This window comes from Anabrus simplex, chromosome 1 (assembly GCF_040414725.1).
Source record: "Anabrus simplex isolate iqAnaSimp1 chromosome 1, ASM4041472v1, whole genome shotgun sequence".
Lineage (NCBI taxonomy): Eukaryota > Metazoa > Arthropoda > Insecta > Orthoptera > Tettigoniidae > Anabrus > Anabrus simplex.
The window spans coordinates 328,865,610-328,893,128 of NC_090265.1; the positions used below are offsets into that span (position 1 = coordinate 328,865,610).

General features: G+C 38.9%; 1 protein-coding gene across 1 annotated transcript in view; it reads left to right on the plus strand.

Moving 5' to 3' along the window:
• LOC136856759 (uncharacterized) overlaps positions 1-27,519 on the plus strand; it is a 674,434-nt gene that overhangs the window by 440,903 nt on the left and 206,012 nt on the right. Inside the window, exons 17-20 of the mRNA XM_068224954.1 lie at positions 269-373; positions 460-595; positions 5,251-5,388; positions 23,101-23,286. Of these exons, the coding sequence (XP_068081055.1) occupies positions 269-373; positions 460-595; positions 5,251-5,388; positions 23,101-23,286 (565 nt within the window). The remainder of the gene's footprint in view (positions 1-268; positions 374-459; positions 596-5,250; positions 5,389-23,100; positions 23,287-27,519) is intronic.

The following is a 27,519-nucleotide window of genomic DNA, read 5'->3' on the forward strand; positions in this document are numbered from 1 at the left end:
GATCATCATCATAATCATCAATATAATCGTAAATTGTTTACCTAGTCTTTTCTTAAATGATTTCAAAGAACTTGAAATTTTATTGAACAGACAGATTCCTGTAAGTTTGTATAAATGTTAAACAAAACTATGTTGGAGAAAACTAGGTTGGTTTTAGGAGGGTGTTGAAGTAAATTGACAGAAACAATCACTCTTAATGTATTTTTAAGTTTATTTGTCTCCAGTTTTTTTATGTGCAAGAGTTTTTCATGGAATATGTTTATTTCAGGGTTCCTGTGAGTACTTTGCTAGCTTTGGGGGCTACACATCACCATCTAATTGAGGAGAGACAAAGAATGAAGGTGGGACTCATCCTGGAGACAGGTGAAGCAAGGTAACTTAGTAAATTGCAAGGTTTATTGAATGTGTTTCTTACCAACGGCAATGTGTTTCTCATTATGTGTGTATGATGGTCCATAGGGAGGTACACCACATGTGTGTCTTACTTGGCTACGGTGCAGATGCTATCTGCCCCTACCTAGTGTTCGAAATGGCTTCAGCACTGCGCAATGAAGGAGTTATTGATGTTTCGGTAACAGATGAGATACTGTTTCAGGTAATTTAATTGTTTAGTTATGAATGGCTAATGATTCATTGTTTACATTCTTTCATTGGTACCATATGAGTGTTAGTACTTCTAGCAATGCACTTAATACGGAGCCCCCACTCCCCCAGTAATTTTCTGTATCAAATTAATAGATATTCTTAATGCAAGTACTTTTGAACCAGGAAGTGATTTTCAGTCATAGTAGTGTAAAATTTTCTTTATCAGGGATCTTTCAAGCATGTCACTAGACATAATTAATAAACAATTAGGAGTTTTGAGTTAGAGATCTCTCTTGATGTTTTCACTTCTAATTCTAAAGCAGTGTTCATTTAAGATGTTATTTACAGGGCATCTTTTAACTTTAATTATGTTTTGGTACATAGAAGCATAGTCATCTGTAGTTTGTAGTTTTCTTTCTCTTTGCTTAATATTGAAAACCTACAACCTGTTTTCCAGTCATTGACCGGGTCAGGGATGTAATGAATGAAGCATATATAGGCTGTTATTACAATGGGGTCGCCACTCCCAAGATGATTTATTAATGAGTGGTATATGCTATGAAATGATAATGCAGAGTGTTGCTGGAATGAAAGATGACGATGACAGGGAAAACCGGAGTATCCGGAGAAAAACCTGTCCCGCCTCCGCTTTGTCCAGCACAAATCTCGCTTGGAGTGACCGGGATTTGAACCACGGTATCTAGCGGTGAGAGGCAGATGCGTTGCCGTCTGAGCCACGGAGGCTCTTTGCTTAATATTGTGAAATATATTTCATTACTGTGTTTCAAAATTGAGTAAAATATACTAATATTCTCACTGATGACTTTGTTACCAAGCAGAAGGCTTTATCTGAATTTCATTGAACACAAATAAGTGTAATGCGGAACACTACTTATCTACATAATGCATTCCTTAGCTTGTCTGCTCTGCACATAAGTCTCTACTGCAGGCTTACTGAGAAAGTGCGGCTTTAAGAGTTGAGAGGTATGGGACATGTTTCTTTGCTAGCATAATCACCTCTTACATGATACTGTGATGCCAAACCTGCTATTATTTTCTTGTGACGATGTCCACATGCAAATAAGTAGTTTGCAGTGTCAAACCGTCCCCAATGCAGCATTGTTTCTGAAAGGAAGAAAAGTTGTTTGAAACTGCATATATAATTTTGCTAGTGATTTAAGATCCCACTAACACACGCAAGGAAGGGAAAGTCAAATGCATATCTTGTGGCAGAGACTGGAGTGCCTGTCTCCACTGCATAATGAAACAGGATAGTGTAGTTATCTACGAATAATTGATCTTTGCGCCCCCCCCCTACGCACACACACTTTTTTAAATATAATTTTAACTAAAACATGTTTCCTAATTTTTTATTTTATCATGCATATATTCTTAATAAACCATAAATAAGGCAAAAATATTAACATGCAGGAGCTCACATATGCATGCTGATAGGGTTGTCACATTTACTTTTGTTCATTACAAGCATTTAAAATTAATCAGGATTGGGCAGCCTTTTGAAGTAATTTTATTTCTTTTCTTATGTCTCAGTGTTACTGTTTTGCATGAAAACTTCAGGCCTCATCGATAGTCATTGTTCATTTACTTGTGTCAATTCATGCTGTACCTGACCACCTGTCCTGAAGTGCACCTAGCTAACTCAAGGGTAGAGGTTGTGGAGTGTCTAGAATGGGCCTCCCAGCTCACTAGCTAATCTGATTTTAAATATAAAGGACAGGGATCTGAGAACATTGATGTGAGTAAGAACTATTCGATGTAGAGGCAAAAAACTAATTTATTAATCTAAAACATACAACAGCTGGACCAAAATCCAAGAAACAGACACCCACACTACACCCATGGCACTACAGCCCTGACGGTTCTTGGCCTACCAAGTGACCACTGCTCAGCCCAAAGGCCTGCAGATTAAGAGGTGCCGTGTGGTCATCACTACAAATCCTCTTGGCTGTTATTCTTGGTTTTCTAGACCGGGGCTGCTATCTGTCAGATAGCTCCTCAATTCTAATCACACAGGCTGAGTGGACCTCGAACCAGCCCTCATATCCAGGTAAAAATCCCTGACCTGGCTAGGAATCGAACCCAGGGCCTCTGGGTAACAGGCAGGCACGCTACCCCTACACCTACACCACACGGCCGGCAAGAAACAAACACTTTACAAAAATCAAAGGAACTTTGTAGAAGTGTTGCTCATTGGAACCTGAGATGTCACTATAGTGCAGAGATAGTCAACCACTATTGAAAAAAGAGCATAAAATTTTGTATATAACACATATATCAATATTACACTTGGTATGGGTCCGCCGGCCCCGTGGTGTAGGGGTAGCGTGCCTGCCTCTTACCCGTAACTACATATACTATGAGAGATTGTATAAAAACCGTGTTTGGCACCGCCACTGTAATTGCTCACAGCCTGAGTAAAACCAAGGACAAATTGTCCCCACTTTTACATCCTGGGTATACAAAATTCCCTGTACGTGCGGTAAAGTATACGTCGGCCATACATGCCGGTGCATTTGTACCCGTATCAAAGAACATGAACGTAATATTAGTCTCAACCAACCTGACAAATCGGCAATAGCTGAGCACGCTCTATCGTCGGGTCATGTCGTGTTCCAAGATGCTCGAGCTCTTACCGACACTAGACACTACACGTCCAGGATTATATGGGAAGCTGTGGAAATACATAGTAATCCTAACAATTTCAACAGGGACACCGGCTATCAGTTAAGTAATACCTGGTTGCCATCCATTAAGAATTTACGTAGGTAGTTCCCTACCCTGCCCCTTCACCATTGTTATTTCGTCTTGGTGTTTTCCAAATTCATACGTTCCTTGTCACCAGATGTTTCATTCCAGGCTTATATCTATGTCTTACACCTGTCATATGTTACGCAAACGCGTTATGTGAACCGCTTAGTCTGATTGTGATGGTTCGGTCAGCTTCCGCTTCGAACGCTAGCGTTGTGCCACGTCCTAGGGGCCATCTGGTGGTGAATGAATGTACCATTTCCACTTTTATTGACGTTCCAAATTTAAAAGTGTCATTGTTTAAGAATCCTTTCTCGTGGACAGTCGAGAATTCTTCTGGGGACGCAGAGCACAGTTTTCTGCGAAACTTTAAGAATTTCACCTTATTTTCTTGACACGGCACAAGCCCAAAAGCCTATACAATATCATGGTGGTTTCATATTTTGGTACGAGAAGACAATGCAGGAACTTCATTTAAGAAACCATACCTTAAGTCACCAAATGTTAAATTCCCGTTGCGGCTTATGGTATGGTTTTTAGACTGCACAGACTGTTTCCAAGGTTATTTTGAAAACTTTTCTGTATGGTCATGTCACTGTTACTCCTTTCATCATGTAGTTCAAGGATCAGGCTAACAGATGGCGCTCAAATCTAAAAATCAATATTTCTCGCCCTTCCCACCCTCTTCCTTTGTAGTGTAAAGCTTTATCATGCAACTTAAAGTATGGATTCCTGGAGAGCGTCACATACATAAAAATGTAAATTTGTTGGTAAAGCAAATTATTTAAAAAATCTAACCAAAGTTTTGAACTACAGGTTTCTGTTCCCTTTAAGTCACTTGTCACTCTACTGTTCAGTGTGTTCCTCTATATCTGATATCACAACTGTAACAATAGAATGTGCTTGAAACCCATCTCAGTGTTTCTTAAATGTCAAAACTGACTTTTTTTTCAAAATCCAATGAAGTCAGTCATTCTATTCCAAACCCACCTAAGATGGCACACGCACTGTAGCTATAAAAAGAAAGGCTGACATAGCAGTGTTTGGCACATTTTATTTCAGTCCTGTAATAAAGCCAAAACTTTTATGAATAAGCACTGATGAAACATACAGAGGACATAATAATATTGTTTGTACATGAAGATCTAAATATTATTTTTTTACAATTGATGTGTGATAATTTTTAACATTTTGTAATAAATAGATAATGCTTTCTTCACTTAATGCACCATATTCCATTAACAGGTACTATTCTAAAATGTTTTCCATATCCAACTCGTGTGACTTGATGCAAATTTGAAAGAAAGCAAGCCTGTAAATTGGAGATTATAAGTATAAAGTGAATCAAATCATTGTAATAGCATATTAGCGTTACGTAGATTGTAGTGAAAGAAATATTATTCTTACTGTCAACTCAAAAAAAAAAAATTTCTTTGCTGGAAAAAGTAAAATTTTGATGTCGGTTTGGAATTTGCCTGTTCAATTGAAGCTTGAATTCAGTATGCCATTCAGTAAATTTGAGATGGTCATTCTGCAGTCTCAAGTATCATAATCGAGTGCAGAAGTGATTTAGAATGCCACTGTGAAATAATTTTGTGTAGTTTCTCCGCTCCCACTCCAGACAAATGGTGGTACGTTATCTAACACCTCTCTCTTCCTATTCTTGGCCCTATTTAGTTACAAATACACACACCACAACAATAAATGTTATCCATTTAAACTTCACGCTCGCTAAATACGTGGGACTGATGCTTGATAGTCCCATGCCCCATACGTGCAGCAGCAACAACAAAAACTGTTATAAACTACTATTGGTATTGCTAGTTATTTATGAATTTGATGTTTTCTGTTAATATTAACTAAATTTTCGATTCTGAATTGTACTTCAATTTACAGAATTATTGTGAAGCTATGGATAGAGGCATTGCTAAAGTGATGGCAAAGATGGGGATCTCTACCTTGCAGTCATATAAAGGAGCTCAGATCTTCGAAGCCGTTGGACTGGCTGATGAAGTAATTGAGAAATGTTTTAAGGTAAGACAAAATGTGCTTCACTGATTCAAAGACTTATTGGCAGTACAATCTCTGATAAAAATATATTTAAGCTATGGACATGTTCTTCTGTGTTCATACAACAGTGTGTTAAATTAATTTTTCTGTTGGCTTGGAGAAAACAGTTTTCTTCAGAAATGTTGTGTAGGCCTACTGTATTCAGATTAAAGATAGCAGTTTATTTTTAGGACAGGTATGTAAAACATATTACAGTAGAAGTCTGTTATAGCGAGAATTCAAAACCGCAGAAAATTTACTCGCTCTAGTGGATTGTCGTTATATCCGATTTTTTATGAAAGTCGGAAAACTCCCCATACACATTAAAATTGGTATGAAACGGCAATTAGTTTGTTCAAAACTTGCGTTTCCGCGGATGATATCCACATTACGACTTACTTGTTTGTTATTTTTCAAAATACGATACTACATGAAAGTGTGTGTTTAATTTCATTCTGAAAAAGTTACAGTTCCTTGTTTCTCCGAATCCAAGACGATCCCTACTTTTTCTTTCAAAAATTTAAATCAGGCTTAAAAAGGGCATTGTAAAATCATATGAATGCCTTTGTTGCACAGTACGCATTTTAATACTATTTTAGACGCTGAACATTTGCTTTTGTTATGCTGCATTTTTTGTGGCTCTACAATTATTCTTTATATCTGCGAGTTTGATGACTGTTAACTTAAAATTGGCATTTAAAAAATGCCAAAGAGAACCCGCTGAAAATTTGCCAGCAATACCTATTCCATGCATCTCTAAAATATGGAGAACCGCCAGGAAAACATTCTTGCTGTCTATAAAACTGTTATGATCGGCAGCCCTGAAGATGGTTTTCCGTGGTTTCCCATTTTCACACCAGGCAAATGCTGGGGCTGTACCTTTATTAAGGCCACGGCTGCTTCCTTCCAACTCCTAGGCCTTTCCTATCCCATCGTCGCCATAAGACCTATGTATGTCGGTGCGACGTAAAGCCCCTAGCCCCTGGTCGCAGTTGAACCCGGGCCCTCTGGATGAAAGGCAGGCATATTAGACCACGAAACTGCATTAATTACCAGTATGCGATTTAAAATCTCGATACTTTATATTCAGTTTTACAGGGGAATCTTCGTCAGTTTCCCGTGAAAACTTCTTTCAGTTCAGCAACTTTGATTAGGCTAGCCAAACTGTTCGAAAAATCTAATAACGCCAAGCCAAACGACAATCGACCACAAGTAGTTTTTAATTCTCTCATCTAATAAAATAAAGCACATTAGATACAAAAGCACCCAACATAGTGGCGAAATCCCTTCATTTCTTAATCTTTCATTGTCATTTGGTCTCCGGTATACTGTTCGTAGTCAGTTTCTGGAAATCTCGTACCCTGTAAAGTAGGCCTGTATTTGATCAGGCCTACCCTACATCGACTTTATAGGTAATGTTGAACTTGAAAACATGGTTTCAAATGTAAGTATCGATTCTGAAAAGTTCTCGAATGCATTATATTCAATTCTGCCAGTCACAAAGCCAGTCAAATTGGAAAGATAAAAAGAAATATCATCAAAAGTTCAGAAATGACGCTTATTCGTGACCTTGAGGTCATCTGGAAAGCGCGCTCTCCATATGTCGGTACGAGTTGGAAATGATACCAACCATTTAAATGTAACGTGCGCAAATAAAATGACTGCGGTTTTCGGCATTTTAACTCGAAAACGTAAAATTCCCAGCCTTACCTTAGGATCTAAACGGTAATAGGCAATCCCAAGACCTTCCATGGCTTTCTTTTTTAATGTCAGGTGCAACATCTGTTCTGGTCTCGCTAACATACAGTAATCATGTACGACAATATAAAAAATCCTGAATTTCTGTTAAGGAGGAGCAATTTTGATTCCTGCCTGAAAGCCCAGTTACTCTACAGTGCCCTGAGCAAAGTGCCGAAAACCTGTTCGGCAGTACGATCGAAATCATGTTAAAATTAAACATCTAACCCTGACATAATATGGACGTTTTATAAGTGCGAACATTTGACGAAACTAAAATCAAATCAATCAAAATCTCTTTATTTGCAAATGAGGTATCTACCTCGGTGGCAAATGGTACACTAAAATACATTATTGTCAAGCACTAAATATTCAATTAACAAGAGAAGAAAATTTTCCTATAATACAATTTTATACAATTTACGCAAAGAATTTTTTCTATTAACTCTTACAGTGCCAAGGTGCCGATGCATCGGCACTTACATTCTGTACGAAAAATGCCAGGATGCCGATTCGATCGGCACCCTCGTATAAGTGGTGTAGTTATGCAGTAAGGCGCTATATTGCGCCACAAATCAAGTAGAAAGAAGGTAGAATATTTGTAATTCCTTCTTATGTCATTAGATGGCACTGACATAGCTTCATTTTTGCTAGTTTACTCGTCGATTTTGAGTGTATGATCTGTGAGCGCTTGACGTCTACTACGATCCAATATGGCAGCCTCCTTGTTTGTTTATGTCCGCATGTTGTGATTTGTTTTCAATAATTTTACGTTCTAATTGACGCATTTGAGTTATTTATCGTAATATATTAACTTTATTATTATTTCTCCTGTATTTATAGTTACTTAGCAATTTATTTAGGTCGTAGGAAAGTTGTAAATAGTACATTTATCACAGCAAGGCATGTCGTCACGTAGGCCTAATTCGGGATAAGAAATTGAGGAACTTTCGGGGTGCTTTGAAGATGTAAGCGACTCTAATTTTAGCGAAAGTGATGATTATGATGTTTTTGGGGTCTTCAGATAGCGCACCAGGGATGATGAAGCCGTGCCATTGGCTAATGGGCTTACAACATTTCGTGCAACGTCAAAGAGTTATAGTAACAGTGCTAATGAAAATGTTAGTGACAGTGAATTAGATGATTATTGGACTGAATGCATATTCCCTGAAAGTAATGTTGTCCATTCCCACCATTTTTATCAAATCCCAGGGCCAAAAATGTAGGCCTACCTCATCCTGATGCTCCACCCATAGAATATTTCAATCTGTTCTTTACACTTTCATTCCTGACACTATTAGTTGATTTTGTATGTTATTCTGATCTTCTGAACAGTTCTGTAGTAACAAATACTGCTATTAGACACAGTTCTCTCAAATTATTACTATTAATCTCCCAAAATTCATAAAATATCCAATCGTTGACAGGTTACACTGTTGGTGTCTTTCTCTCCACATGTTCAATGTTTTTGGAAATTAGTTTATAAATTGGAAAATAGACCTACATTAACAATATAAATTGGTATATATCATCCCCGATAAGAGTTAAGATGAAATATCTTCACTTTGTCACTTTGGATTTAGTGTAAAATGTGCTAATAAATTTCAAATTATGTTTTCCTTTCTTTAAATAAAAAATATCATTTTTGTGCATAATACTCCACAAAATTTTGTTTTTTGAAATGCAATTCACATGTTTATATTCCTTGGAGTATATCAAGCTCACATACCCAATTTTACCTCCATATCTTTTAAAATGAGACGTAAATAACAAATTGTATACAGTAATAGAAAAACCATTGAAACATGCTTGGCATTCTATGCATATGATGCCCTATTATGGGTCAGCATCCAAAGAGTTAAACACAGCTCATCCTTAATATTTATATTATTTACAAAATTCTACTTAGAATATCTCCTGTACTACTTACAAATATAGTCAACTGATATACAGTATGTGGAAATTACTTCAAATAATACTATACAACTGGTATAAGATTTTTTTTTTTTTAACCCATTCTGGAACCTAAGTAGCGTAACAATCTGCTGCGTCTTAACCAGAGCCCCTTTTGCCACCACTTTTCAGAGTTCTTGAAGGGCCTTCACAGCTACCGTAGCGTTCCCAGGGCCCTCGAAGTCCCCATTGTACTTCACCCCTACAGGCAGTCCCCTACTTCGGCTGTCCAAACTCCTTAGACCAGGGGATGGAATTAATTTATTCACACACATTTTTTTATTTACAATAACCTGCACTGGTCGAATGCCCTCTAACACTTCATTTATTTTCTCTGTTGCTGTTTATTCTCTTCTTGAATATCTGTACAGATTTTGGAAAAGGATCAAACACTACCTCTGGTAAACTGTTCCACTCCTTCACACCCTTCCCAATGAATGAAAATTTACCGCAATCGCTTCTGCTAAAATTACTTCGCACCGACACAGATAGGTCTTACGGTGACGATGGGCCAGGAAATAGTTAGGAGTGGGAAGGAAGCGGCCGTGGCCTTAATTAAGGTACAGCCCCAGCATTTGCCTGGTGTGAAAATGGGGAAACCACGGAAAACCATTTTCAGGGCTGCCGATAGTGGGGATCGAACCTACTATCTCCCGAATACTGGATACTGGCCGCACTTAAGCGACTGCAGCTATCGAGCTCGGTAAAATTCCTTCTAATTTTATATTTGTGGTCTGTCCTGCTGATATTATTATTTTCCAACTGAAGCCTCTCGCGGATATCTCCCTATGCTTCTTCTCCTGTATAGGCTCTATATAATCCTATAAGTCTAGTTTTCTCCCTTCTCTAACTTAAAGTTTCCCACCCAAGTTCCTTTAACATTTCTGATACACTACTCTTTCTCCTGAAATCCCCTGTTACAAATCTTGCTGCTTTCCTCTGCACACTTTCTATTTCTTTTATTAGTTATTCTTGGTGAGGATCCCAAACACTGTTTGCATATTCCAATAATGGGCGAACCATACTTATATAACTTTTTTCTTTTAATTCTTTATTGCATGCTTTAAGTAGCCTCATTATGACATGTAATGATCTGGATGCTTTCCCAACAATGTCATCAACATGGCCCTTCCAGTGCAAATTACTTTCAAATCTCACACCTAAGTATTTGCACTTGACATCTTTTGGGATAACTACCTCATCCAAAGTATATTCAAATTCAGTTTTAAAGCTCCTGTTTGTAAAAGTTGTAACATTTGATTTGCCTCCATTAACCTTCATATTATTTTCTTCAACCCATTGTTGGATACTTTCATGGTCCCTTTGTAATTCTGAACAATCCTCAATGTTATTTATTTCCGTATAAACAATTATGTCATCTGAATACAATCTTATTTTTGATGTTATATTGTTCCCTAAATCATTTGTGTATATTAAGAAACGTAACGGACTGATTATACTACCCTGTGCAATTCCCTTTCAAACTTTCTCTTCCTGCGATACATTATTTCCTACTTTGACTTTCTGAACCCTTGAATTTAGAAATGTTTTTATCCAATGTGTAACCCTTACATCCAATCCTATTCCCTCCAATTTCTTTAATAATATTCCATGTTCCATTCTATCAAAGGCTTTGGAAAGATCTATGGCTATGCAATCTAACTGGCCTCCTGAATCCAACTGATCTGATATGTCCTGCTGAAATCCCACCAGTTGTGCCTCACAAGAAAATTTATTTCTAAATCCATACTGGCTCCTCATGAACCAATTTTTATCATCACATATCCCTCTGATGTACTTTGCTATTAAACTCTCCAGTATTTTACAAACCATACTGGTCAGGCTGATTGGTCTGTAGTTCTCTGGTTTCGTTTTATCACCCTTTCCTTTATAATTTGGTATTATTATAGATTCCTTCCATTCCTTTGGTATTACACTATTATTTATGACATAATCAAAGAGAAATTTTAAATAAGGCACTATGTACCACCCCATTGTCTTTAATACCTCCCCAGTAATTTGATCACTTCCTGCTACTTTTCCTTGCTGATGCACTTGGATTTCTCTGAAAATATCATCATTTGTGAATGAGAAGCTTCTTGTTTCCCTCTGTGTCTCTCCCTCTCTATCTTCTGTTTCGGTTTCCAACTCCTGACAATCATCTACTGAATCTCTGAATTCCCTACTAAATAGGTTTGCTTTCTCAGTATCTGTTAAATAGTATTCATCCCCTTCTCCCACCATTGTAGGAATTTGGATTCCTTTTCCTTTTTTATTCCTGATATATGAATACAGCTTTTTCCATTTCCCTTTGTGGTCATTACCCTCTTAAAGTATGCTAATCATATAATTCTCTTTTGCTTCCTTTTTCACTCTATTCAGTTTCCTCATTAGCTGTTTTCTAGTTTCTCTACTCTCCCTACCCTCTTTGATTTTCCTGTTTACTATTCTACATTTTCTTTTTAATTTTCTTATTTCTCTTGTATAATAAACAGGGTCTGAGGTCATTTTACCCTTCTTAACAGGTACAAATATCTTCTCTCCTTCCCAAATGATTCCTTTAAATTTAGCCCAAAGTGTATCCACATTACTCCCTTCACTTATCCAACAACTGAATTGTGATTTAAGGTAAGTCCCAAATTCATCAACTTTAGTTTTTCTGTACAATTTCTTGTCTTGTGTAACTCTCTTAAGCCTTTTTTGTACGAGTCCTACATCCATTATTACAGCCTTATGGTCTCCTATTCCTTCAATTACCTCAGTTTTATCAACAATTCCCCATGGTTTAACCAAGAATACATCTAGTAAGTTATTGAGACGAGTCGGTTCTTGTACTATTTATGCTCCCTCCCAAATTAACTTATTTGCCAGTTTCTGTTCATGGGCTTCACTTGCAGCTCCATTCCATTCCATTCAACTTCAGGCAAATTTAGATCTCCTCCAATTATTACCATATCATTATTATTGTTATGAATATCATCTATTATTTTCTCAAATATTTCCATGTCTCTTTCCTCTCTTCCAGGCCTGTAAGTTCCTATAATTCCCACCTCCTTCATATTATCACAAACTAATTTTTTGCATCCCTAATATTTCATCCTTTTCATCGGTAAACCATTCATGTGAACAGTAATTTTCCTTCAGCAGAATAAACACCCCCCCGCCTCCCTTTTATCTCCTCGGTCTCTACGATAGACTGTGTACCCTTATGGGAATACTTCTCTATTACCCACCCCTTCTCTCAACCACGATTCCACTCCTATCACCACATCAGTTTCATAAGATTCCATCAATGCACCGAATTTTAATTGTTTATTTACTACACTTTGACAATTTACCAAGAGCAATCTCAGACCCCCTTCCTCCCTAAAACTTAACTGTTGCAATTGGGTAACTTGAAATTCCTTACTTTCCTGAGTTTCATTTTCTAGTTGACTGAGCCAGCTTGAAGTACAGCTGGCTCTTTCTACTAGTTTTCCTGGTCAGTATTATAACTCAAGGGAGTTGCCTGTTTTATAGTACATGTCTTAAGATTAATAAAATCTAGAACAATATTTGCTATCTTTCGTTTACCTGAATTGTTTAGATGGAGGCCATGTTTTGTATAACAGTATCTCTCAAAACTGCTGCATTCAATAACCTGAGTATTCCGAAAATGTTTACAAATTTTAACAATATCTGTATTGACCTTGTCCACTTCAATGTTTACACATGAGTCTATACTCAGATCATGCCTGTGGGGCACGTTCACTACAAAGACGTTAGTGTGGGTCAGCTTCACTAGTCTATGTTTAAGCTGTGATCTTACATTCTTGGCGTCGTCGTGAGCTATGTCGTTCGTACCACCGATGATAAGCACTGCATCGCTGCTCCCGAAGTTCCTAGTTGCTTCTTCTACGTTTTCCAGGACACTGCTGATAGAAGCTCCTGGATATATTTCTCCGGTTGCTGCTATATTCTCGTCGTTTATCACTCCTGCAATTCCCCTTCCTTGGCTATCACCAAACACAGCTACCTGTGCTGATTTAGGGGTAACTTGGTCTTGAATCTGAAATCTAGGCCTAAATTTTAACCTCGGCACGGCAGCGGCAGCGGATCGCGATGATTTTGTTTCACTCGCGTGATCACTTTCTTCCAGAATTAAATTGTTTAGGGCAGAAAACCTATTTGTGATGTTTATTTCTGGAAATTCAGTTGTAGATTTCTTCTTAGCCGGCCATCCATGAAGTACTTGACACCACGTGCTGGAGTTTGGTACTGGTACTGGTATATCACTCGAAGAATGGTCAGTCCCAAATTCTAGCGATCACAGTCTTTCTTTTAATTCTTCATTTTCAACTTTAAGAGCCTCATTGTCCTTTTGTAGAATGTTTATAATTTCTAATGCACTTCCGTATTCCTCATAGATTGTTTTCGGTGCTTCCTTGTCAACGCCGTCGCCAACTACAACATTCCGAACACATTGCTCACAAATCTAACATTTTCATTAGTTTTTACGTCTCTAGGGCAGTTTACGCACTTATAATGCCACCATCGATCACATGAATCGCACAACATTACATTTTTCACTAATCTTCGACATTTTCCGCACTTTTCGTCACATTTTACGGTTAATTTACTCGGAGGATAAAACAATACGCCGTCATTACCAGGAGCCATTTTGAAAAGAAGGAAAAAACCCAACTCGTTCCGTTCTCAGGCAGAGCTGTCGAAATGCGCAGTGTCTCCTTACAATTGTGGCCACTCTCTGCTTTATGATTTTCTGAGATTCTCTAAGCAACACCACGCGAATGCGATGCATAAGATGGTTCCTTATGCAAGTTCATCGCCGATCGCTTTTCCAGTACCGGTACAGTCACTTGCTCCAATTATCGCAATGACGGGGCCTTAACGCCAAGATACATAAGAATGCCATACCCGTTCTTTCGTGAGATACAGTTTATTAAAAAAGATTGATCCAGGATTTATCGTTGATGGGACTGGAATTTCTGGACGGTTGATCCGGGAAATCGTTTCTTCGAGGAACGAATAATGCAGGACTTTTTACAACGTGATTTAATTACGATGCTCGCGGGACCACGTAATTTGAATGCATATTCTGGGAAAACGTATTTTCTGTTAATGGATAATCGAGGTTCTGCTGTATTGATTGCTGGTTTACCCTTAAAAATTGTCTGGTTTTTGGTTTGTTACCCTTACATCAAAAATTCTTGTTTTTTGTACTGCTAGAATTTGTATTTATGTTTATCTAAAAGAATTTCCAGTTCTTTCTTTTACAAGTTTTTAATAAGAAATTTACATTCAAAGTACCTGCAAAAAATTTCTTTTTTAACTTGAGTCTGGAAGGATTCCAAGGATGCTCCGACTCGTCTGTATTGCAGATGTTGGGACTCCCCAGAACCCTAGGGCCTGGCGCATTGCACACCACAACGGTGGATTAGTCTTCCAAGCTACCACCTGGGGTAGTGCTTTCTTTCATTTGACTTTCCATTCTGCAATTGAAATTGTATATATTACAGGGTAGGAAATAAATTCCAAGATAAGATAAGATCGGATTGGTAGTCTGAAATTTTGATTTCTTTTCTTCGTGGTTCACTCTACTAGGTTCTTCTGCTCTTTCCATCAATGGGAATCAGAGATTCCTCTTCTGCCTTTGAGACTGTTGACCGGGTATCACCTTTAACCCTAGGCCGGGGCTCTTACAGGGTGCTACCGTCTGGAGCCAGATGGACCCAGGTTTTTTAACGAAGTGTTACTCTTCCCACTCTTCCTCCTCCTTCCTCGTCAGTTGCAAGGCGAGACACCGGACTTGGGACCTTCAGTTGTTATTGTTTTTAAAATTTTTTTACAGTTCCATTTTGGGCCTGCTATGGACCACGTGGTTCTTATGTCTAGCAGCTTTCTTATTTTTGCTAGTTGCTTTACGTCACACCGACACAGATAGGTCTTATGGCGACGATGGGATGGGAAAGGCCTAGGGGTTGGAAGGAAGCGGCCGTGGCCTTAATTAAGGTACAGCCCCAGCATTTGCCTGGTGTGAAAATGGGAAACCACGGAAAACCATCTTCAGGGTTGCCGGCAGTGGGGCTCGGACCCACGATCTCCCGGATGCAAGCTCACAGCCGCGAGCCTCTACACACACGGCCAACTCGCCCGGTAGCTTTCTTCTTAGAACAGTACTCCTTCATTCTTGCACTTTGAACGTCCTTCCACTCCTGAGTCCATTTCTCACCTCCTCCTGGACGTACTGTTTTTTTTTTTTTTCTCTTAGTGATTGAAGAGTGTGATGTTCTGATAAACGTTCTGTACCTATTCCTGTCATAGATTTCACTAGGATCAATGTCTAATTGTTGAAGGTCTTCACTGTCAAGTCTTGCCCACTTGGCATTAGCCGCTTTCCCACTAGAGTTGGTGTGGAAGATTCTGGAGGTGAGCCTCTGATTGCCCATTCTTGTGACATCACCATAGAAGTTCAATCTCTTCTTCCTCATAGCTGTTGTAATGCTCTCTAATTGTTGTGCCTGATTCTGTTGTTATTGTTATTATTATTATTATTATTATTATTATTATTATTATTATTATTATTATTATTATTATTATTATTATTATTTACAGTGATGAGTGGATTGTTTTGCTCATGTTTTAAACCTGCTTCTCCAAATAATATCGATATTGGCATGAGTTGCAAGATATTAATCACTTTAATGACCTCTCCTGCTATATCAGTTGCAACAACCGTGAATGTTTCTTAACTAGAGTAAACTCGTAAAGGAGATGAGCAGCATGTACCATTGGTATTTTTATTGCATACCAACCTTCCTCATCATTATTTCCCATGGCTCCATGGCTAAATGGTTAGAGTGCTGGCCTTTGGTTACAGGGGTCCCGGGTTCGATTTCTGGCAGGGTCTGGAATTTTAATCATTATTGGTTAATTCCCCTGGCATGGGTACTGGTGTATGTGCCGTCTTCATAATTTCATCCTTATCACAACGCGTGGGTTGCTTAAGGACGTCAAATCAAAAGACCTGTACCAGACCTCTCCGGAGGCCACACGCCTTTAAATTATCTAGCTTTAGCTGGGTAGGGGCAGATATGGTTCCTCTCCACTTTCTTCCGTCTTACCACCACTCGTCCTCCAATACTGTGTCCTAATCCAGGTTTCTTTCTCTAGTACTGTGTTGGATTGTGTCCTTCCATCTCAATCGTGGTCGTCTGCAGCCTCTCCTTCCTTGCATTTATATTTCCATTACCTTTTTTTTTTGGCATTCTTTCATCACTTGTTTGCTTTATGTGCCCAAACCATTTTAGTTGGCTCTTCTCTATTCTGTCATTCATTTTTTCCACGCCAATTTCTTCTGGGATTTTCTCATTCCTTATTTTGTCTCTGCTATTCTTCTCAAGAACATTTTGGCTGCCTGTATTACTCTCATCCTTCTTTTTCATTGACAAAGTTTTTTCTCCGTAAGTTGTTATGGGTTCGTAATACATCTTGTAGATAGTGTTTTTTTTTTTTTTTTTTTTTTTGCTACCTTTGGCACACCTTTGTCCCATAACATGTTTTTTATACTATGGTAGAAACAGTTCCCAGCTTGAATCCTCTTGCTAATTTCAGCATCCAGTTGAGCATTCTCCATTAATTCACTCCCCAGGTATTTGAATGTCTTCACTACTTCCGGGGGCTTGTCTGCAAGTCTAATCTGACCTTTCCCTTCTTTCTCCCCTCTTAGTCATAACAAGAGCTTAATTCTTTTCTACACTTATTTTCATTCCACATTCTTAGATCTTCCCATTCACCACATACAACTGTTCTTGAACATTCATGTCCTCTTGTCCAGAAACACAATATCATCCTCAATTAACATGTTCATTTCTCTTGCCTGATATGCTGCTTTTGCTGTTCTCTTAATGTCATCCATTACTATTGTAAACAGGATTCACGATAGGACCTTCCTCCCATTCTTAAATCTCTGGAAGTTCTGGGAATTAAACTTGGGCCCCCAAGAATGTCAGCTAATTGTGTTAACATTTATGCTGGCAGACATTCTTAACTACAAAAGACATATAGCATGACTCGTGCATGCTTGCAATGCGCGAGTCGGACATAACAGAACTTTTCACCTATTTGTGGAACGTCATTGGGGCTGCAGTATGCTACAGAGGCAGACATTTCTTAACTATGAAACACAGACGTACCGCACGGCTTTGATGTGTGTTTTCATTGCGAGGGTCAGACTGACCGAACTGTTCACTAATTTGTGTGATGTCTTTGGAGGTGCGGTACAGCCTGGACCCACTTCGAAGTGGAATCTTTGTTCTCTGATGATTTATGTTGGGGGTATATTTTTTTTCTTCCCCATTTTCTTTGTATCAAAAAGCCAGAGGGGTCTAATACACAAGGAAATACGGTAAATCTAGTGTTATATAATGTATTGCTCATACTGCTACAGTCTGAGAGGTTGTGGAGTAGCACCTAAGGTGTAGGTATAGTTCCACATTGTCGCTGAAAATAGTTGCCATTGGTTGCTATGCACGTCCGTCAATATTCGTATTGTTTTTGGAATCGCTGCTGAAATATATTGGCAGGAAGATCCTATACAGCTGATCTTGTGGCCATAGTGATCTCGTTGGCAGAATGAAATCTACTTGCACGTTATTTTGCTTGTAAGTAGGGAAAGGAAGAAATCCTGCGATGCAATGTCGGGTGAGTGTGGAGGGTGTAACAATGATGACCCGTTGCCATACCAGTTCCTCTTGGACATGCTCAGGACACTTCTGACATATTGAATCTCATAGATAGCGGAGGATCTCTTTGTAGGTGTTCTTGTTTAAAATTTCTCCTTGTGGGATTGACTGCATGTGAAAGTTTCTTACTGAGTAAAAATTATTTCAGTAATCACCTAGTCTTTTAACCTGCCTTTTCACAGCTTTATCCTCTGTCATGGAGATACAGGTGATTTCAGTTTCATCATCTCTAACATTTCGGTAGCAAATTGACCTAATTTTGGCAGAACTTATAATTTGCCCACTGCTCAAACTACAACAATCTCAAGTTCTGCTGCTCGCCTTCAACTACCTTTCACAACATAGACCATAGTTTTGCTTACACTGTATGCATGCAACTGCTGCTTGCTGGGACTAACGAAGAACTGGCGCCTCACCATCTAGTGGCGTGACCTTTATGCTGTAGTGCACAACAGCAACACTAGGTGGTTAGTCCATGAACTTAATGCTGTTTTACATAGAATGTGGAGATTCTAAGCTGTTTTTACTATGGCAGATTATCAGGCTTCTTAAAACTAAAATTACTATTCACAGAGTGTGTGTTTTACTATCCACTGTATAATTAATTTAGTGATGAATAAACACTTCCCTATGAGGAGGCTGTTCATGAAGACAAAATATACTACACGCATTATGTCCTTAGCTGTAGAGATTGTATCTCATAATTAAAGCCTGAGAAGACCATATTATTCGTCAGTAGTGGAGGAGATTGACCTTTTCATGGAATTTCTCAAATGTCTTGTGGATTATTCCCCTTACTCCAATCAGCAGGCCTATTACAGTAACATTCTCGGTATGTTACAGTTAATCACAAGTTCACGTTCACTCTTGTTCGAGTTTCCAATAATTCAGTGCAGTTTTACTCGCAATTATAACACACACTCGCTTGGGCAATCGCACTAAACTCCTGGTCCCCCAACACTGCTTCTCGCAGCACAGTGTTGTTCCAGAACATTCCACAAAGTAAGCCTCATTGAACTTTGCATAGCCATCTAATAGACTCACTCCTGTAGAATGACTTGTCACAAACTTGTGACCATTTTGTATTGTAATTGACTCTCTCAAGGCTGACTCACTTGAGACTGACTTGTGCCAGTTGTGCTTTTATAAAGGCCCCTAGAAGATTCTTGTAGTTCTCCACTTCCAGGTCATTCTGGGCATCTGGTCCATTGTTAATCAACTTCCAGTTTCTTCTAGGAGCTTGCTTATTGCAGGTCTCAACAATTCGCCTGCACAATTATTTTTTTTCCCTGCTGGCCCCTGCATTGTTGCAAGTGCAGTGCACTAGTCATATCTTAATGGCATTATTGCTGACCATCCTGCACTCAGCCTTGATTGTCGCAGTACAATAAAATCCAGTCTGTTGTTGTAAGACAATTGTTTTACTCTTTCAAAGGTTTCAAAGCTACTGACTGCAATTGACTTCCTGGTTTAATTTTGATATCGCAATTTCTTTATATTGTTCCTAACGAGGTCCTCTATTGTAAAACAAGTCTTCCTTAGCCTCTTCCCTTTCAGTTGTAATTCTGTAGTTTGCTTTGACATTCTTTCTTCAATCATCTGTTTAGCATATCTGAACTGTCTATTTCTCTCCTCAGCTTTTCCATTCTTTCCTTGTATCTTCATCTCTCTCTCTCTCTCTCTCTCTCTCTCTCTCGTTACTTCCCTGAAATGTTATTTCTGATGCTTGTAATTTTCTCATCCTTCTTTGTCTCTGTTGCATATTCCATGTGAGTCATGATGAGTCATGAAGCATATGTTGCATGCTTTCCTATGCTTTATGCTCTTAAGATTTTGTTTGTCATGATAACTTGCTACCCAAGAGTGGATACATTCAAGTGAAAGTATGTTGGATATATCTTAGTTTTTTCATTTGTTAAAATTTAGTCCATATTATGTTAATTCAACAGTTACTGGCACTGGACATTTTGTCGTGCATCTATAGGTCTTGTCATGAATGAGTGGTTTTCCTGCTCCGACTCCTGCTTCTTTGTGTTTCTCACACTTCTTTGTCTCTGATTAGGTCTTGGTTGCATATGCCACGTGAAGCATATTGTGGGTTCTTTATTTCTTAACGCCTCCCTTGTATTTGAAAAGCATAACTACAAGCAGTGCAACGGCCCAAGGACACAGATAAGAATGCAGTGAAACAACAAAATCAGCATAAAAACACAAGGATACTTACCTTGGGAGCAGTAACTTATGAACATAAAACATGGAAGGGGCCCAGGGAATTTGAGAGAAAAGAGGTCAGGATCTTAAATTAACACTTAACTAGTTGTCTGGTCAGTGTGACTAACACTACCAAATAAAGAGACCAAATTAGAACTGGAGTGACATATTTAATTAAAATTAAAAATCATGAATAATCACACTCAAACAAATGTACAAGATCCTAAAAGCAGGTACCTTCATAATATAAATAATTTGTAATGTGATCAGTAAGTATTTAATCAGTTGTGAAATAAATTAGGTCAACCCTAATAATAATAATAATAATAATAATAATAATAATAATAATAATAATAATAATAATAATAATAATAATAATAGATTTAACTGTTAATAATTCCTGGGTTTTAATATAGTCTTCCTCAGCTGTAGTTGTTTACAAAGGAAGGTATAGTGAAACAATGTCTGTGAACATCTCAAAAATGTCTCCTTTAGTTTTACACCACATCGGATACAATATGATAAGCAGTAATCCAGCCATGAAAGGATGTAACCATGGCACACACCACAAACACAATTCACATGATGAGTTTTCAAGTTCTGTTAAAAGTAGAATTTAATATACATTAAGCGATGTCAGGATGGATATAGTAAACGTCGATACCGTATCTGTTAGCTAAATACAGAAATAAAAGCAGTCTACTTACAAATGCAGTTCCTAGGCAACCTGGTAATTCACAGTTCACTTACATTCACATGCATAACCCTATATATGGTTAACATAGAAAACAACAATTTGTAGATCAACCCTTTTAACACGTACATAATTCCGGGATCAAGGATTTGTCCCACAAGAAGTTCTTTCATCTTAGCGGTTTCCTTCACGAGATGGCAAGCGTCCACCATGTTGAAACTCAGTTGGAGGACTGTCAGCGGCGAGCAGGCTCACCCGGACTAGGAACGAGCTACACACATGTGCTCCAGTATTGATTTTCCAATTGAGCAAATAGAATGATCTCAGATTCCACGTAATAACAGTAGATCACAGATTTAAATATATTGACATTCTAGATTGCACCAATTAACAGCCGTTCCAAACAATAGCCTCTTAGAGGGAATAAAATCCCAGTACCCAAGCCAAATAAGTTCAAATAAATATGGTTCCCCATATTCATGTCGCAGTTTTCCTGCTCTGACTCCTGCTTCTTTGTGTTTCTCACACACCTTTGTCTCGGATTAAGTCTTGGTTGCGTATGCCACGTGAAGCATATTGTGGGTTCTTTATTTTTTAATATCTCCCTTCTATTTGAAAAGCATAACTACCAGCAGTGGTTAATGTATCATTTCATTGTTAAGTATAGTTGAAAACATGTTGCTGATACCTGAAAATGTCAATCAAAGCCATTGCCCTGATTGATGATGGGCACAGCCCCCATATGGCTGATGCACCATTCACCACGGAGCAACAGGCAATGAAATGGTTTTGAGAAATGCATAGTTACTCTGGAAGACCTGGATCTGGCAGGAAAAGGAAGGCTTCAGCCTGAGATAAGATATCTCATCATCACATTTAATGGACCATGCAGCAGTGGAAGAATGTGTTTCTGACAATTCCAGGTTCTCCCTGAAATCTCCACATGGTACGGGAAGAGTCTTGACAGTTTGGAGGGTGGTGTGCACATTTTGCATAAGGACGTCATTTGGTGGAGGCTCCATGATGGCGTGCGGCAGCATCTCAATGGAAGCTGCAATAGAATTGGTGTTCATTGAAAACTTGAACCTCAATGCTCACTACTACATTGAGCTTTTCCCATATCACATCGTGCCTTCAGCTCTATTTATTGCAGGCAATTTGAGATTCATTCACTATGATTGCTAGTCAGCATGTAGTAACCTTGAAAGGAAAGCACATTGTTTATCATAGAATTTCGATACCTGAAAGAACGAAAAAATTTCATATTCATTCACTACGATTGCTAGCCAGCATGTAGTAACCTTCTTAAATTTAAATAAAAGACTCTTTATATATTGAATAAGTGGAATTTATAATCTAGTATTCTTTGATTTTAAGTACATTTCAATACGGACCATAACATGAGGTTTGTAACATGTTACATACCACTTAGTCGAGCAGCTTGTCTTCTTTCTCCTAAGTCTTCCCAGCTCAAACTTTGCAATATTTTTGTAACTCTACTCTTTTGTCGGAAATCACCCTGAACAAATCGAGCTGCCTTTCTTTGGATTTTTTCCAGTTTATGAATCCAGTAATCCTGGCGAGGGTCCCATACACTGGAACCATACTCTGGTTGAGGTCTAACCAGAGACTTATATGCCCTCTCCTTTACATCCTTACTACAACCCCTAAACACCCTCATAACCATGTGCAGAGATGTGTACCCTTTATTTACAGTCCCATTTATGTGATTACCCCAATGAAGATCTTTCCTTATATTTACACCTAGATACTTATATTGATCCCCAAAAGGAACTTTCACCCCATCAACACAGTAATTAAAACAGAGGGGACTTTTCCTAAGTTGGCTATAATTCTGTTCTGGAGATGTTGGCCATAATCCTGTTCCAGAGATGTTGGGTGATCTGAGGATGGCACTCCAAGAGGAATTGATCAATGTTGAGCAGAGATATCAGAACCTTAATTGAGACCGTGTCCAAGAGAATGGAGGCTGGAATTACGCCAAAGGGGACACACCAGATACTCTGTCTCTCTCTGTGTGCGTGCATATGTGCGCTTCAACATCAATTTTGGTGAAGATGAAAAAAAAAAAAAAAAATAGACAAAGCTTTGACAGCACACTTTACTTACTATGGTCATTATCTCAAAATTAGATTAAAAGGTTAGTGTGTCTGATGTTCAGAAAAGCATAAGCCTTTAAGCTGAATACATTTCCTGGGATTACAGTACTTCATAATTTACATTGAACCTTTACTACTAAGAGTTCATGCATTTCCTCTACCCATTATTTAATTAGCAAGGTGATACTATCTTCCTCTTGTAAATATCCTAATGTATATCATTCTTTTCTTCACTCAGGGTACTGCATCTCGCATTGGAGGCGTAACATTCGAAATTTTAGCAACTGAATGCTATGAAAGGCATTTCCTGTCATATGCAAATTACACTGCAGATATGCTGGTGCTGAGAAATCCTGGTTATTTCCATTGGCGCAGTGGAGGAGAGAAGCACATCAATGATCCATTGAGCATAGCCAATCTGCAGGTAAAATATCTAACACTTCTGCATTGTTCACAGAAAATGTGGTTATAATAACATGTAAGGTGCAACATAGAATCTTGCTAAGGGTACCATCATTTAACATCATTTGTGTTCTTCTTACAAATATGTATGTGTGTATATATAGTTTAAATGTAATAGGATATATTGAGGACATGAATAAATGTCTTGAATGCTGGCTCTTCGCTCGTATGACGAATGGTTAATTCTTGAAGGATCTTGAGGTGGAATCTTCACAAATTCAAGAGATGACATGAAGGGCTACCAGGCTTAATACTCCTGTCAAAACTCAAAATGAGCCATGTTGACTCCAGTGACCTCAGAAATAACTTGTTAGCTGAAGATTTTTAAGGTTCATCTTTAATCTTAAATGTTTTTTGTCAAGCAGAATATTTTTATGTTGATATTTCCACTATTAGGTAGTGTATGTTGCATTCTACCAGATCTTTTGTATAAGGTACAGCCAAAATGGTGTGACATGACCTGGCATTGGGCCAGCCAGCTCTTCCTTTGAGATTTGCTCTACCATTTGAGCTACTGTAACCTGCCATCTTTCTCTGTTAGAGCTGGCTCAACTGTCAACATAACATGGAAGTTCTGCTTATGGCCCACTGAAAGCTATTTCAATATAACTTTAATATTGAATTGACGTGGTGGTGGTGGTGGTATACTTGCTATAGAGATATTTACTGAGCTAAATCAACATGGCCCAGTCTCTTTCCACCATAAATTGCCTCTGTGTCAGTCAAGTGAGAAGGAATAAATGTGTAACAGGATTAAAGCCACTATATATATATTTAATAAAGCCGAGCTTTCTGCCAAATTGCATTGGCCTTCATCAGGGCATGTGAAGTTCTGCCTCCGACAGTGACCAAAGAAATTCTTCGAACGTGGAAACCACGGAAAACCATCTTCAGGGCTAACGACAGTGGGATTTGAACCCACTATCTCCCGGATGCAAGCGCACAGCCGCGTTCCCTTAACCACATGGCCAACTCACCCGGTACAAGCGTCTGCAACGTTATTCATCGTAGTAAATAACGTTCGAAGGAGAGATGCTTTTTGGCAGGGGTGGTAATGCGAGGACTATGAAGCTATTTTTCAGAATGTGTAGGTTTCTTGTACATTGCATGGTCTAGTGTACCATCATTCTTCTCGTATACTAACACATCAAGAATAGGTCATTCACCTTCATTTTCTACTTCCATTGTGAACTTGATCTTACTGTTAATGGAATTTAGATGCTCCAAGAACTCGCTTAATGTTTCCCTTCCATGTGGCCAGACCGAAAATGTCATCCACGTAACGATAGAAGTACTTAGGTTGCAATGACTCTGTAATAATGCAGCAGACTCTATGTTCCATAAAAGTATTAGCAGCCACTGGTGACAGAGGTGAACCCATTGCTGCTTCTTCTGTCTGTTCGTAATAATCCTTTTTGTAGTAGAAGTACGTAGATTTTAAACAAACTACTGCCAGATTGGTCAAGTCCTCAGACAGGTATTGTCTGATTTAAGCAAGCGTTCTACTGGTTGATTAGTGAAAAGTGATGTAACATCAAAGCCTACCCGGAGGTAACCTTCGTCCACCCGTAGCTCACGCAACTTCTGCAAGAAGTGTTTCGAATCTTTAACGTGATTTTCTGGCTGTAACAGTGATGAATATGGAGGGCTACTCCATGGGTCGCAGAGCCAATGGCACTCACTATTGATCTTAGTGGAACATCATTCTTGTGTATTTTTGGGAGGCCATAAATGACTGAACGTACCGGGTCTGAATTTAGTGAGTTCTTCTGCAAGTGTTCTGGAAGTGTTGATCTCTTCACTAGTCAAGTGACTTGTGTATTAATTTTCTTATGTTTCTTCTTCTAGTACGTTGTTCATTTATGTTTCATAATCAGTTGTATTCATGATGACTGAAACATTACCCTTGTCAGCCGGAATTACAATTATTAGTCTTTGCGAAACACATTAGCTTCTTCGAGTTTACCATTGGTCAGGTTTTGACGTGGTGGCTTCGCTTTATTCAGCATGTAAGATACATCTTGATGAATTTCTTCTGCCGTGTTTAATGGTAAATCTCTGATGGCATACACTATCCCACAGACTGTCTTCTCTACTGGGATTCTTCTCGGCGCCACAGCGAAGTTAAAACCTTTCTTTAGCACTGATGTTGAGTTCTTGTTTAGTTCTTTATCAGACATATTTACTATGACCAGTTATAATCTAATTCTGGTGGTTTGCATTGGTTCTGCGACCCAAGAGTTAGCCCGCTATATTTCATCACTGTTACAGCCAGAAACAGGGAAGACAGAACATCACGTTAAAGATTCGAAACACTTCTTGCAGAAGTTACGTCAGCTACGAGTGGCCGAAGGTGACATCCTGGTAAGCTTTGATGTTACGTCACCTTTTACTAATATACCAGTAGAAGAAACGCTTGCTTACATCAGACAATACCTGTCTGAGGACTTCACCAATCTGGCAGCAGTTAAAAATCTATTTACTTCTACTACAAAGGGGATCATTATGAACAGACAGAAGGAGCAGTAATGGGTTCACCTCTTGTCACCAGTGGCTCCTAATATTTTTATGGAACACTGAGTCTGCTGCATTAACTACAGCGCCATTGAAACCTAAGTGCTTCTATTGCTACGTGGATGACACATTTTCGGTCTGGCCGCATGGAAGGGAAACATTAAATTCATTTTTAGAGCACCTAAATTCCATTAACAGTAAGATCAAGTTCACAAAGGTAAATTACTTTTTCTTCATGCGTTAATTATAATCATCATCATCATCAGTGTCCCACTCCAGTCGCCCGGGTGTGGTTAACAAACCTCCTCCACTCCTTTCTGTCCTTGCACTTTTCCTGCTCTATTACTTCCGCCACATTCAATCCAGCTTCTCTAATGTCCTTCCAGATCTGATCCATCCACTATCTTCTCGGTCTTCCAACTGGTCTCTTTCCCTTAACTTCTCTTTCTAATTCCCTTCTTGGTACCCGTTCCTTTCCCATTCTTCTTACATGTCTGAACCATCTCAGTCTTTCTTTCTGTATGTTCTGTACTAACGGTTCTATATTTTTGATGTGTTAGTATACAAGAAGAATGATGGTACACTAGGCCATGTAATGTACAAGAAACTTGCACATTCTGAAAAATACCTTCGTAAGTCCTCACATCACCACCCGTGCCAGAAAGCATCTCTCCTTCGAATGTTGTTTACTAGGGTGAATAACGTTGCAGATGCCGATAACCGCTCAAGTGCATTAAGAGAACTGGCAACATCCATGTAGAAAAACGGCTATACGTCAGGAGACATAGCACAAGCTGTGAAGATCAAGGAGCCTAACAGGGATAGTACCAACCATGACTACAGTAAAAAGAAGAAAGTATTTCTTCCTTACGTGGCAGGTATAACTGACAGAATAGGGCGTATTCCTAGGAAGATAATTCCAGTTTTCACCACAGACCGGAAGCTCAAATCCCTGTTTCGACCAGTCGAAGAAAAACCACATCTTGAAACACCGGGCGTGTATGAAGTTGCATGTGGTTGTGGTTGCTCATATATTGGCATGACAAAAAGGCTTGTTAGCACCAGGGTGAAAGAGCACATCAGGTCGGTAAAGAATGTCACTCTTTCATCCTCCACAGAGAATGCTATAAGCCAGTCTGCCATAGCAGAACATTTCTACAGTACAGACCATAAAATCCTCTTTGACCACGCCAAGGTCATCGCACCTGTAAAAGACTTCTTTGATCGACTTGTAAGGAAAGCCGTAGAGATAGAGCTGCGCCCAAATAACATCAATCACACCAGGCAAATGCCGGGGCTCTACCTTAATTAAGGCCACGGCTGCTTCCTTCCAATTCCTAGGCCTTTCCTATCCCATCGTTGCCATAAGACATACCTGTGTCGGTGCGACGTAAAGCAAATAGCAAAAAAAAAATAACATCAACAGGGAAGACGGCTTCAAGTTATCAAATACATGGAGACCTGTACTGCAGAAATACATACCACCAAGGCACAGTGGGACACACTCGAGAAACTGTCGACAGAGGGCAGTGAATCAGTAACTTCCCTCCCAACCACCACAGCACAGTGAGACGATCCTTGAGTTCAGTTAGTGGGGTAGGCCGTGCATAGTATCGTCACGACTTCCACGTTCATTTGAAGAATTTTATTTGGTCACTGTCGAAGGCAGAACTTCACATGC